This window comes from Chionomys nivalis, chromosome 8, assembly GCF_950005125.1.
Source record: "Chionomys nivalis chromosome 8, mChiNiv1.1, whole genome shotgun sequence".
NCBI classification, from domain to species: domain Eukaryota; kingdom Metazoa; phylum Chordata; class Mammalia; order Rodentia; family Cricetidae; genus Chionomys; species Chionomys nivalis.
In genome coordinates this window covers 77,357,436-77,371,830 of record NC_080093.1, presented here as the reverse complement: position 1 = coordinate 77,371,830, position 14,395 = coordinate 77,357,436, and the positions used below count along the sequence as shown (strand labels likewise).

At 42.0% G+C, this 14,395-nt stretch overlaps 1 protein-coding gene across 1 annotated transcript in view; it reads left to right on the top strand.

The window, feature by feature from the left end:
- The window catches only part of Acsm5 (acyl-CoA synthetase medium chain family member 5), a 31,853-nt gene extending 28,985 nt beyond the window's left edge, over positions 1–2,868 (top strand). Inside the window, exons 14-15 of the mRNA XM_057779348.1 lie at positions 1,751–1,870; positions 2,222–2,868. Of these exons, the coding sequence (XP_057635331.1) occupies positions 1,751–1,870; positions 2,222–2,305 (204 nt within the window). The 3' untranslated portion in view covers positions 2,306–2,868. The remainder of the gene's footprint in view (positions 1–1,750; positions 1,871–2,221) is intronic.
- The last annotated feature ends 11,527 nt before the right edge of the window (positions 2,869–14,395 follow it).

Here is a 14,395-nt window from a genome sequence, read left to right as displayed (position 1 = left end):
GCCAGCAGTTCTCAAAGTCTGGTCCCCAAATGATTCATAATTTCTGAATTCAAGTTCTGGTTTAAAATACCAACTTTTAGACTTCAAGTCAGATTTGTTGGATCATATTGACTGGAGAGGTGTCCAGATCACCTGCTTTGGCCTGAAGCCCTTTGCCAAGTGATTCCTCCCTAAAATTTGAGTTTGCTATAGGAAGAGAGAAGTGTGACTCTCATGAGCATACTGGAGAAATCGCACCTGGCAAGGAACACATTGTTCTGAACATTGTGGATTAGCTGGAGTGTTGATACGCGGACACGCTCACATTATTCCATGGAGAGGGCTTGGAACATGGTGTGCACATACCAGATGCTCAATAGTACAGTGTCACAGTATTCATGACCAGAGACAGCTCTTCTGAATGGCCAGGATTGTCTGAACACAAGATGTTAGTGAGCTTACACCTCTGGGATGTGTGCAAGGACAACCACCCCTTCACAAAAAAGAGTTGGTACAGTTTATTGTTGGAGAGACCTGCAACCAAGTGACCTTTAAAGCTCTTTTATTGATATTAGAAACCACTTTATTTTTGAGACTATAATATAATCAACTTTTCTCCCTTTCCTTTCTTTCCTCCAAACCCTTCTATCCCTCTCTCAAATTTGTGACCTCTTTTTTCACTAATTGTTATTACATGTACATATATATTCCTAAATATAACCGGTTCAGTCTGTATAATGTGACTTGTATATATGTTTCCAGGACTGATCATTTGGTATTGGACAGTACCAGTAGTCTTCCCTAGGAAGACTCACTCTCCCATTCTCAGCATTCCCTGGTTGCCTGTGGTTCTTTGTATAGGGTTGACACCTGTGGGTTTTCCCCCTGACCAGTTTGGCATTTATATCGGTTTCATCCTTGTTCAGCTCATGTTGAGGCAGTCATATTGGTAAGACTTTATGGGTACATTTTCTGACATTTTTAGGGGACAGCTTTGAAGGTATTTTAAAGTTTATTTACTGTGTGTTGTGTAAATAAATGCACATATGTATCACAGCACATGTGTAGAGGTCAGAGGACAAACAAACCATGCGGGGTCCATGGAACGAGCTCAGGCCGGCAGGCGCAGCATCAAATGCATTTACCCTGTGAGCCATCTCATAAGCCCAGGAATTATGTTTTGAACAATTGTTCCCTCTTTATCAAGAGGCAAACTGTAGGAGAAACCCCTGGCGACAAAGCCAAGGAGCAGAGTGTCCCCTGGAATGACTGAAATAGAAACAGTGTAGCTTCCTGTTTGCTGATGGGAAATGCACATGAAGGCGTTCTCCAAAGACCCAGCAGTCCCACAACAGGGCTATGTTTTCCTCAGCCTGGGCAACCCAGTCCTGCTCTGTCCTCCTGCAGGAAAACTTGGAAGCAAATGACCATTGTTGTTGTGAAGCTACTTCTCCAGGAGGATTGCATCTTAGGGGAATCCATGCTGGCTCCTAATGGAGTCATTTCAAGTTTGGGAAGTGGCATGGGAAATAAAGCACCAAAATGAGTTCAGTAAAGCCAACAATTCTTTAGTTGTTAATTCGTAACAGGCAGACAGTAGGGACATGGATGTTATTCATATCACTGTCTGTGCTCAACAAACCAGTAGAACCAGCAGGAACTAGCAGGACCCCCATGGTAGGCTGGTATAAGCAGCCACGTGTGCACAAGGCTAGCTTGAGGAGAAAAGCATCATTCCTGAAGGCTGGGTTCTGGGATTCCCTCCCTGCAGGTGGTGAAAGCATTCATAGTCCTTTCTCCAGCCTACACATCTCATGACCCGGAAGCACTGACTCGGGAGCTCCAGGAGCACGTGAAGAAGGTGACTGCTCCATACAAGTACCCCAGGAAGGTAAGCACGGAGGGCCCTAAGACATAAGCCTAAGAGGAATCAGGTGGGCGCCTGCTCCCTGGTCTGCTCTCCTGTATAGGGCAAGGCTCTGTGCCAGAGGTACACACACCACAGATGCTGCTTCGGCTTTGTCTTTCTTCAGTAGATATTTCCGAAAATACATTATGTTCTTGCTCTAAGAACTGCTCTGTGGATGAGCCAAAGGGTCTGATGAGAGGTGAGGGACATGTGCTCTAAGCTCTAGCAGTTTCAACTTTCCAATGAAGTAGTAAACGTAACAACGTAAGAAAAGGGTCATTCTGAGAAATGACGGTTTGTAAGCGTAATTATATCTGTTTGTTTGGTTACTAGGTGGCTTTCATTTCAGAACTGCCAAAGACTGTTTCTGGAAAGATCTTAAGGAGTAAACTGAGAAACCAAGAATGGGGGAGATAAGGTGCAACCCAAGGAAGATGACAGGATGCTCTGACGGTTCTGAAAGAAGACAGAAGTGGGACTGGCCAGCCCCTCCTTGGAGCCCCATCCCTTCAAAGAATAGGTATCAAAGATGGTCAGCTTCTGAATGGGCACTGTAGGGTGATGCTGGTAAAGGTGAGAGCATCTGGTCCAGAGCTCACAGTCACCGCCCCATCCATCCAGTGTCCCATGGTTTCCCTGACTGGAGACATCCTCACCGTCCATCCATTGGTTTTATTAAGAGAATTCTGCTGTTCGTGGGACAGACAGATCATCACAACCTGAGGGTATCTGTGGTCTCATTATGCCAGTGGGAATGTAAAACTTGACCCTTTGGATTAAGCCATTTGATAATGGCATCTGGGCCATAACGTTGACAATACTCTTCCATTTAGTAATCACACCTTTGGGACTCACTATAAAAGAAACAATTCAAAATGCAGAAAATATGTGGTATACAAAAATATTCAGTGAAGCATTGTTTATCACTGAAAGTACATGCACACAATTGAGAAATAAACTAATTAACACTAGTTTGTCCAATTAATTTAACTGTTCAATTACTTATGCATGTTTTGTGCCTAAAAATCATGCTCTAGTCTAAATAGAAAACTGCCACTGGGAAGCAGCTGTAAGGAAGCACACTGGAGGCATCGCTGGTCCCTTCTCTTAGACATTTACCCTCTCCTGTAAATGGAAGTTTCTTGTCTGACTATTTGTTCCTAGATACATGCCAGTCACTTCCCAAATTACCACACGGAGACTTATATTAATTATAAAGAATCAGTTAGTAGCTCAGGCGTATTACTAACTAACTCTTACATTTTCGTTGAACCCATATTGCTTATTTATGCTCTGCCATGTGACAGTACCTTTATTAGCATGACACATTCATCTCCTGCCCCCTCTGTGTCTGGTTGGAGAATCCTCACTGTACCCTTCTTCTTCCCATCATCCTTACTTTGGTTGCCCTACCTATACTTCCTGCTCGGCTACTGGCCAATCAGTATTTCATTACACCAATTTGAGTGGCAAATCTTTACAGTGTACAAAAGGATTAGTCCACAGCATTTTCCCCCTTTTTGTCTAATTAAAAAGAAAGTTTTAACTTTAACAGAGTAAGATTATATACATCAAAAACAGTTATCAAGTAAGAATTACAGTTACAATATCCAGTCTATTTGTTTTTGGCAAAATTAGGGAAAATACTTAATTATCTATATTATCTTGGTGAGTCAAAGGTTTTGTATCTAGTTCGATTTCTATCCTAACTTGCATTACCAACTTAAAACTGCCTTTTTATGTCTCTCAATCTTATATACTTTAAACTCTTTTTTGAGTTTCTTTACTGAACTTGTTAACAAAGAAAACTGTAACTATAACTATCTAGTCTTCAACTCCATCAGAGACCTGAGAAGGCTATATTACCTGATTAAACAGGAAGTGCTGAGCAAAATACTTCCAAAATTAAGAAATAACAGAAACAGCTGGCTACTTATATAGTCACACAATGTTCCTCTATAACACTGGGACATCTGTCTCTGGCCTACAGACTTAGAATGTCTGACAGACTTTTCTGTAAAGTGGGATTTTTTTAAGGACTGTCCTGCCTTGTCTTGGCAAAGTTTGACAGTCATGTTCTTTTGGGTTATGCTTGTCCAATTTGGACAGTATGCTGTCAGCATTCAAAACAAAAGCAGTGGCTTACTTTTGTGACAAAGAAAGTAAACTCCATGTGGAGTTTCTTTGATGTCCATCATCTTCTCTGAAGAATATTGGTGCTTCCAGGAACAGACATGTCTCACTTCATAAAAAAGAACCTTATGCTATTAAAACATCTTAAATACCATAGTTTATAGATCTCTGAAGTGTTTGAAGGCTACTTGTCTACCTAAAATATATCCATGTTTGATCTTGAAAACATACCTGCAAGACAAGTTTGATTGTAATAGGTGACTAACTACTAACCTGCATTTCCTTATTATCCTAAATAGTTTGTAATCATAACTTTTAAGGACTAGAAATTTATATTACATTGTTAAATGAATTGCATAGGCACAATACCTAATATAAGAGTAGAAATCTATATACACTATGTTCTAACAAAAATAGCCTTAAATTTGTATCAATATGCAAAAATATCTTAAGAGTAGAAACATGCATGCAATATAACAAAAACAACCTTAAATTTGTATCAATATACAAGAATCCATGTCATACAAAATATTTAAGACTAGTAGATGCTTTTTTGTTTAAATGTAGATTCAGTAATCTACCCTTTTATCCTATAATTAATATGTCATATCCCCTTTTTTCTTTTGGAAAAGACTTCTGAATTTAACCCTTTTGATTAGCCTTTGTTTTGACTATGACCAATAACAATTTGTAACCAACCCCTTCAGCAATGATAAATATTTGTAACCAATATTTTGGGACTATGGGCATAGTTCTCTAGACTACTTTCTGCTGATTGGGGACACTGCTAATCTTTGAAGAACCCGGAGAAAATTTAAGATTTTGGTCAAATCCTGACAGGAGTATTTTGAGAGGTTGGGTCAACTCAGACAGCAGCCCAGAAGCTGTTCTGAATGATGGATCACCTGGGCCATTGGACCCCATTGGAAATATTTCAGGGGATTTTCCTGAAATTTTTCTTAACCTGGAATAAATCCATAGCCCCTCATTTTCTATGGAAACAGAAGCATAACATCTCCTACAAATTAGCATATTTTTGACTTAAATTTTGAAGTCAAGATAATTTTAAGATATATAGATTGGTTTACTATAGCAGTTTCCGTAATCAAAAATCTCTTAGCAGCCAAAATTTTTTATTATTTTTATTGAGATATTTATTTTTCTCTGCTCCCTTCCCTTCTTCCCCCCCCCTCCTTCTCCCCTCTCCCACAGTTCCCATGCTCCCAATTTACTCAGGAGATCTTGTCTTTTGCTATTTCCCATGTAGACTAGATCCATGTATGTCTTTCTTAGGTTTCTCTTTGTTGTCTAAGTGGCCAAAATTTTTAAAGATGACACAATAATATATATACAATCCAGATTGTGTATTTTCCATCTTTATGTGGCTTATTATATCTTTTACTCTATTCATTTTTTAAGGACCTTTTCTACCCTTTTTCTTTTTCTCTCCTAAGTCTACATATATTTTCAAACATACTGTGACCCTTTTAGAGGCTGTCTTTTTTTTTTTACCTGAATCTGTCCTTAGTGTGTATCTGTAAACTTTTTGTCTGCATCAGCAAAAGACGCAGGTGTGTAACTTAAATCATGGTATGTTCATGACTGGCTCCTCTCCCTCAGTTCCCTGAGAGTCTAGTCTAGCTCTAAAAGCCATGTTTACCACCCCCAATTCTAGGAAGTTTCTAGGTGCCACCCACTGCCCATAAACACCATATAAGTGTTTGGTAGTAGGACTTCTTAAAACATTTTTTGTCCATTTTTAGCCACTGGTACCAAGCCAGAATACTGTCTCTTAAAAGACCTGTGCCTCTGCTTCCTACCAGCAAACACAGCCTACCCAATAAATAGCAGTTACCAAAAAGGCAAGTTTGATTGTTTTGCTGTGTTTAGAATCCTTTTAAAACCTTTTTTCAGGCTTTATGTGGAAATTCTTGGTGAATGTTTGGGCACCATATGTAGTCAGATGTTTCTCTCCCTCTCATCTGTTCCCAAATACCTGGCAGCCACTTCCCAAATAATTGACTCAGGCTTAATAGAAATTATAAACTCTCAACCAATAGCTCAGGCTTATTACTAACTAGCTCTTACATTTTAAGTTAACCCATATTCCTTATTTATACTCTGCCATGTGGCAGTACCTTTATCTGCATGACACATTTATTTCTTGCTCCTTCTTCATCTGGCTGGTGATTCCTCACTCCACCCTTCTCCTTCACATCATTCTTAGTTTGGTCACTTGCCTATACTTCCTGCCTGACTACTGGCCAATCCGCATTTTATTAAAACAATCTGAATGACAAATATTTACAGTGTACAAGAGGATTGTTCAATAGCACTCTCCCAAGTTTTCTTAAGAATCAGAAACAACTATTTCAACGAACAAGTTATTTTAGAGAAACAATCTTCTCTCCTGGGCCTGGGAGACAGCGCTGATCATAAAACTGCTGTGTAAGCATGAACGCCCTATTTTCAGATTCCTGATAGCCATGTAAAAGTCAGCTATGGTTATGCTCATCTATATCCTCAGTTTGGGGGCAACAAGAAGACAAGAGGATTCCCAGAGCTTGCTGGTCAGTCAACCTAGCCAACCACTGAGCTATATGTTCATTGAGAGGTCTCATCTCAAAAAGGTAAGGTGAAGAACAAGAGTGGAAGATAGTAAAACATTAACTGTTGTCCCCCACATGCATGTGTACACACATGAACAGTGCACACACACACATATACTACACTATACACATATAAGTATCCTCCAAAAGAAACAATTTTCTAGCCTCCCATGCCTCATGTCTAGCTTTCTGTTCACAAATTGATGCTCATGGAGTGTGGTGGTCCAGCCCTGGAAGGCAGAGATGGGAGATCCCTGGAGAAAGCTGAGTAGAGAAACAAAACATCAGCCAGCCCTGGGGATTGACTGTGGGAACCTGCCGCAATGGGTAAGGTGGGAGAACAATGGAGGATGGTTCTGACATTAAACTCAGGCCTCCACATGCATGTGCAACCCTTGCCCCACAAAGTGTGCATGCATAGCCTCACAAGAATTCATACACGCTCCTTCACACATGCATGTGTCCCCACAAGTGTAGAAAAACATGCATTATTTATATGTGCAGATGATGCACATGCCCATGAAAGGTGGGGCAGGGAGGGAAGTCTCCAGTGAGCTGGGATTGAGGAAACACGGACACAGGTAAAGAGAAAGAGTGCACCCTCTGGACAAAGGATGCAGGTGAGGTAGAAAGAGCAGATGTGCTGCTGGGAGCATGCCACACCCAGGTTGGGCCAGCCACACCCAGGTTGGGCCAGTTGCCATGCCCTGGCAGCTCACAGTGCTTCCACGCCTGCCCTCCTGTGGGCAGATACTAATAGTATCCTACTTTAGAGATGGCATTGGTAGGCCCAGCCATGAGCTGACATCCACACAGCTGGTATTCCCCAGAGCTAGTATTTAAAGTCAACCGGCCATTGCTTCACCTTCGTGAGGAATTCAGGGTGGTTTAATTTAGGTGTTGAGTCTTTGTGTATATCAGAAGTATAGACATCATTTTAGAAAATAAAATCTTAAAGCAATGTAGAATGCCATATTTGTTAAAGAAATTTGTTTTTTCTTTTGCCTTGCCGTCTTAGTTAGGGCTTTTATTGTTCTGAAATAATACCTTGATCACAGCAATTCTTCTTCTTTTTCTTTTTTTAATTAAATTTATTTTTAAAAACAATCTTTTCTCACTTTACATACCTATCCCAGTTCCCACGCCCTCCTTTCCTCCCGCTCCCCCGACCCCAGACCCCCATCCTTTCCTCAGAGAGGTAAGGTTTCCCAAGTGGAATCAACAAAGTCTGACACATCACTTTGAGGCAGGACTGAGGCCCTCCCTCCTATATCTAAGCTAAGCAAGGTACCCCTCCAAAAAGAATGGGTTCCAAAGTGCCAGTTCAAGAACTAGAGATAAATCTTGGTCCCACTGCCAGTGGCCCCACAATCTGCCCAAGTCACATAACTGTCACCCATATTCAGTTTAGTTAGTCCTAGACAAGTTCCCGCCATCGGTCCAGAGTCAGTGAGCTCTCACCAGCTCAGGTTAGCAACCACAGCAACTCTTATAAAGGAAAACCTTTCATTGGGGTGGCTTACAGTTCAGAGGTTCAGTCCATTATCATCATGGTGGGATGTGGCTGCATGCAGACAGACATGGTGCTGGAGAAATAGCTGAGAGTCCTACCTCTTGCAGACAACAGAAAGTCAATCGAGATACTGGGTGGTATCCTGAGCATAGGAAACCTCAAATCCCACTCCTTCACACTTCCTCCAACAAGGCTATACCCACTCTAACAAAGCCACACCTAATAGTGCCACCCTCTATGAGATTATGGGGACCAATTACATTCAAACTACCACACTTGCAGTAAGTCTGGCCTGGCTTTAAAGCCTAGAACCTCCTGTATAAGTCTTATGATTTCTGGGATTACAGGAATATACCACTATTGACTTAATTAATTTATTTTTATTGTTTAATTATCTAAGAATTTCATAGACTGTGTTTTGATTATGTTCAAGTCCCTCTTTAGACTCCTCCTAGACCCATCCCTCTTTCCCTACCCACCCAACATTATGTCCTCATTCTTTAAGCCTATCAGGTCCAACTTCTGATGTTCATATACTCGTGGGTGTGGGCCATCCGCTGTAGCACTATCAACGTAAAGGATAGCCACGCCCTTAAAGAAAACCGACTCTCCTGCCAGCAGCTGTCAGTTCCCAGTAGCTCTCAGCTAGGGGTAGGATTACCCCACCTTTCCCATCCCCCCTCCACCCCTACTCCATGATGAATCAGCCTGGAGCTTGCCCAGACCTTGAGCATGCTGTCCCAATGACTGTGTGTCCAGATGTGCAGCTGCCCCGTTGCATCTGGAAAAGTCTCCTTGTCCACAGCTTCTGGCTCTTACCCTCTTTTCACCCCCTCACCCTCATAGTTCCTACTCAATTTAACCCTTCCTGTTCTCCCCCCATACCATTCTATCTCTCCTTCCTGTCCCCCCTTCTATACCATTGCATTCTATCTCCCCTTCCTTTCCCCCCATATCATTGCATTCTAGCTCCCCTACAGTGCAAGCCTCCCCACATTAACTCCTTACTAGTTTCCTAACCTCTAGAGATTTTTCCAATAAAATACACACATCTAAAAATTCAAAATCGAACAAGAAATATGAGAAAATATGACATTTATCTCTTTGGGTCTGGGTTACCTCACCCAGAAAGACTGCTTCAAGCCCCATCCATTTACCTGCAAATTTTGTAATTTCATTCTTTCTTAACCATTTTCTTAATCATTTTCTGAATGATTCCCATCGTGTGAACGAAACACATTTCCACTACTGACTCCTCATTTGATGGACGTCTAGGCTGTTTCCTTTCCCTGGCTATCGTGACTAGAACAAGAATGAACATGGCCAAGCAAGCAGCACTGGAGTAGCACAGAGAGTCTTGGGTGCGTGCCTGTGATGCACTGGAGTAGCACAGAGAGTCTTGGGTGCGTGCCTGTGATGCACTGGAGTAGCACAGAGAGTCTTGGGTGCGTGCTTGTGATGGTCATTATTGTTTGTCAACTTGACTACACCTGGGATTAACTAAAACCAAATGGCCGGGCACACCTGTGAAGGATTTTCCTTAATCATCTGAAGGGAGAAGACCCACCTCTAATCCAGATCTTTGAAGTGGCAAGATAAACCTTTAATCTAGATCTTTTAAGACAGGAAGATTCGTCTTTCACCAAGACCACGCCTTCTGTTGACAGTCTATATAAATGACGTGGGCAAAGAAAGCGCTTTGTCTTTGCCTGCTTGTTCTTGCCATGTGACTTATGTTTTCTATTACTCTTACTCTCTCTTTAAAGACTCTTTTATTTTTAATCTGTTTTTTCTGGGACTGTCCATACACATTTTCTCTTCTTTCTTCATAACCTAAACACCTTTTAAAGCATAGTACACCTATGTTGAGGTTCCCTGTGTCTGGACCTGACTTTTTATGCATCTGTTGCTGTGTGTTTGCAGTGTTCTCTGACTGCAGGGGAGCAATGTTAAACTCTAGGCTGCTGCCAAGGAGTGACACTGGCAGCTGGCTCCGCTCCCCTCAGCTTCCCTGACAGCCTAACCTCATGCCAGAGGGTATCTCCCCAGAGCCGCATTTACTGCCCCAGCTCTGGGAATTTGTTGTGTCTGAGGTTGTACCCAGTGCTGGCTGCTCAAGTGCTCAGCTGCACAGCAGGGCCTCTAAAAAGAGCTGTGCTCTGTATGTTGAGCCTACCCCAGAGTCCACTTTTTCAGGGCCTATGAGGATTTACATGCCGGATGTTGGGTGCCATTTCTAGTTGGAATTTTCTTTGGGATGCCAACCCACAAGTATCAATGCAGAGACTTCTTATTACTTATGAAACCTCAACCTTAGCTTAGGTTCATTCCTGAGTAGTGCTTATAACTTAAATTAACCCATACATATGTGTTTATATATGGATTTTTCAAGACAGGGTTTCTCTGTGTAGCTTTGGAGCCTGACCTGGAATTCACTCTGTAAACCAGGCTGTCTTTGAACTCACAGGGATCCACCTGCCTCTGCCTCCTGAGTGCTGGGTTTAAAGGCGTGTGCCACCACCGCCTGGCTTAACCCATATTTGTAAATCTATGTTCTTCCATGAGGCTTGTTAACTCATCTCTGTACTACACAGCCTGCTTCCTCCACATCTGGCTGGCAGCTCCACCTTTCTTCTTCCCAGAGTTCCCTCTCTGGTTGGAAGTCCTGCCTATACTGCTATTGGCCATTCAGCTTTCTGTTACACCAATCACAGCAACACATCTTTGGATAGGATCTTCAAGTAGATAGGATCACCCATTTTGTGGAAGTCAGCCTCTTTGCCCAGCTACTCCTGTCATTCCCCCATGGGCCCACAGTAGCAGAGACAGGGTTATGCATGGACTTAACAATATGGACTTCCAAAGCTGATCTGGCTAAAACTGCTACTGAATGCCAGGTCTCCAAAAGCATAGACCAACACTGAGCCCCAGATATGGCACGATTCCCCAGGGTGACCAACCTGTGACCTGGTGGCAGGTTTGCTACCTTGGACCACTTCCTTTGTGGAAAGGACAACACTTTGTCCTTTCTGTCGACTTTTGTAGTCCTGGCAGATGTTGTCTGTTGGACCTGGGATCTTAGGACCTGAAAGAATGGGGTGGACTACAGTCTAATGCTGTAGACAGCCTGACTTCAGTTTCAGTGTGCTTTATACACGAACATAACAAAGAAAGCAATGATCCAAGGAAGGTTGTTTGAGTTCAGAAAGCGTGATCAGAAAACATGTAAATAAAGGTCAGTAAGCACACACTAAATATTAACAGAGCAGCCCTTTCCCAGAACTCCCTCGGCACAGACCAGTTTAAGCATGTACTATCGATTATATCTGGGAAAGCATTAATGCAAGGTGTCCAGATTTGGGGTACACTAACCAGATTGGGTTCTATAACTATGTTCTGACATGCAACAGAAATAAACATGCCCTAGTAATCGAATGTAGACTTATGTCACAGGAGGCTCAAAATCACGTCCAAGAACAACTCAGGGGACAAGATGCACCTGAGGTAAAAGTCCCTCTGCCTTTTTCCCTGGAGCCTCTCTCACAGTTCCCCAACCCACTCCTCATCAAGGGTCATTCTTTGGGTATGTCTTTGTTCTGACAGTTACAAGGGTAGATATGTATTCTAGTTATAAATTTGCCTGTCCTGCACAAATGCTTCTGCCAAAACCACCATACATGGACTCACAAAATGTCTTCTCGACCATTATGATATTCCACACAGTATTGCTTCTGACCAAGGAACTCATTTGGCAGCCAGGGAAGTGTGATGGTGGGGTCCATGGTCATAGAATCCACTGGTATTACCATGTTCCCTACCATTCCGAAGCCGCTCCCCTGACAGACAGAAAAACCTTTTGAAATAGGAGGATTGAAAAAAAATCCCCCTAATGGGGCAGTAGTCTGGAAGTTAGGACCAGGGCTTTCCAGAAGGTGATATATGCTTTGAATCAACATCTAATTATGGTACAGTTTCTCCCATAACCAGGATCCGTGGGTCCAGGAGTCAAAGGTGAGGAAGGGAAAAGTTACACTCACTCTCACCCCTAGTGACCCTCTAAGAAATGTTTTGTTTCCTGTTCCCATGACCTTCAGTTCTGCTGGCCTTTCCAGAGAGGGGAGTGCCCCGGCCAGGAGACACAGCAAACATTCCATTGAACTAGAAGTTCAGACTTCCTCCTGGTCACTTTGGGCTTCTAATGTCTTTAAGCCAACAGGCTAAGAAAGTAGTAAGAGAGTTAGAAGGGATGATTGATCCAGATTACCAAGGAAGAACTTGGATTGCCTCTCCATAATGGAGGTGAGAAGGATCATGGGATTATGTCTTGAATGCAGGAGATCCTTTAGGGCGTCTCTTGGTGTTTCGATGCCTAGTGATTAAAGTCGGTGGGAAACTGCAACAGCCTAATCCAGGCAGGATGACAGAGGGCTCAGACCCTTTGGGAATGAAGGTAAGGTAACTCTTCCAGGAAAAGAGCCAAGACCTGCTGAAGTACTTGCTGAGAGTGGAGGAAATACAGAATGGTTAGGAGGGGAGGGTAGTTATAGATGTCAGCCAAGGCCGTATAACTAGTTGCAGAAAAGAGGATTATAATTGACATGAGTGTTGCTGTTGGATTTTGTTAAGAAAGCATTTGTGTAGCATAAAATATCTCGGAGCAACTCTAACCAAACAAGTGGAAGACTTGTATGACAAGCACTTTAAATCTTTGAAGAAAGAAATTGAAGAAGACACCAGAAAGTGGAAAAATCTCCCATGCTCCTGGGTAGGCAGAATTAACATAGTAAAAATAGCAATCTTAACAAAAGCAATCTACAAATTCAGTGCAATGCCCAGCAAAATTCTTCACAGACCTCGAAAGAACGGTACTCAACTTCATATGGAAAAGCAAAAAACCCAGGACAGCCAAAACAATCCTGTACAATAAAAGAACTTCTGGAGACATCACAATCCCTGACTTCAAATTCTACTACAGAGCTACAGTACTGAAAACATCCTGGTATTGGCATAAGAACAGACAAGAGGACCAATGGAACTGAATAGAAGACCTGGATATCAATCCACACATCTTCAAACACCTGATTTTTGACAAAGAAGCAAAAAATATCAAATGGAAAAAAGAAAGCATATTTAACAAGTAGTGCTGGCATAACTGGATATCCACGTGTAGAAGAATGAAAACAGACCCATATCTATCACCATGCACAAAACTCAAGTCCAAATGGATCAAAGACCTCAACATAAAGGCAGCCACACTGAACCTTATAGAAGAGAAAGTGGAATGTACACTTGAATGCATTGGCATAGGAGACCACTTCCTAAATATAACCCCAGCAGCATAGACACTGAGAGAAACAATTTATAAATGAGACCTCCTGAAACTGAAAAGCTTCTGTAAAGCAAAGGACATGATCAACAAGACAAAACGACAGCCTACAGAATGGGAAAAGATCTTCACTAACCCCACCTCAGACAGGGGTCTGATCTCCAAAATATACAAAGAACTCAAGAAATTGAACACCAAAAGATCACATAATCCAATAAAAAAAAAACGGAGTACAGACCTAAACAAAGAGCTCTCAACAGAGGAATCTAAAATGGCTGAAAGACACTTAAGGAAATGTTCAACATCCTTAATCATGAGAGAAATGCAAATCAAAACAACTCTGAGATTCCATCTTACATCTGTAAGAATTGCCAAGATCAAAAACACTGATGACAACTTATGCTGGAGAGGTTGCGGGGAAAAGGGAACACTTCTGCATTGCTAGTGGGAATGCAAGCTGGTACAACCACTTTGGATGTCAGTGTGGCGATTTCTCAGAAAATTAGCAAACAACCTTCCCCAAGACCCAGTAATACCACTTTTGGGTATATATCCGAAGGATGCTCAATCGTGCCACAAGGACATGTGCTCAACTGTGTTCATAGCAGCTTTGTTTGGCATAGCCAGAACCTGGAAACAACCTAAATGCCCTTCAACCGAAGAATAGATAAAGAATATGTGGTACATTTACACAATGGAGTACTACACAGCAGAAAAAATAACAACATCTTGAATTATGCAGGAAAATGGATGAAGCTAGAAAACATTATTTTGAGTAAGGTAACCCAGACACAGAAAGACAATTATCACATGTACTCACTCATAGGTGGTTTTTAAACATAAAGCAAAGAAAACCATCTTATAAACTACAATCCCAGAGAACTTAGACAACAGTGTGGACACTAAGAGAGACTTACATAGATCTA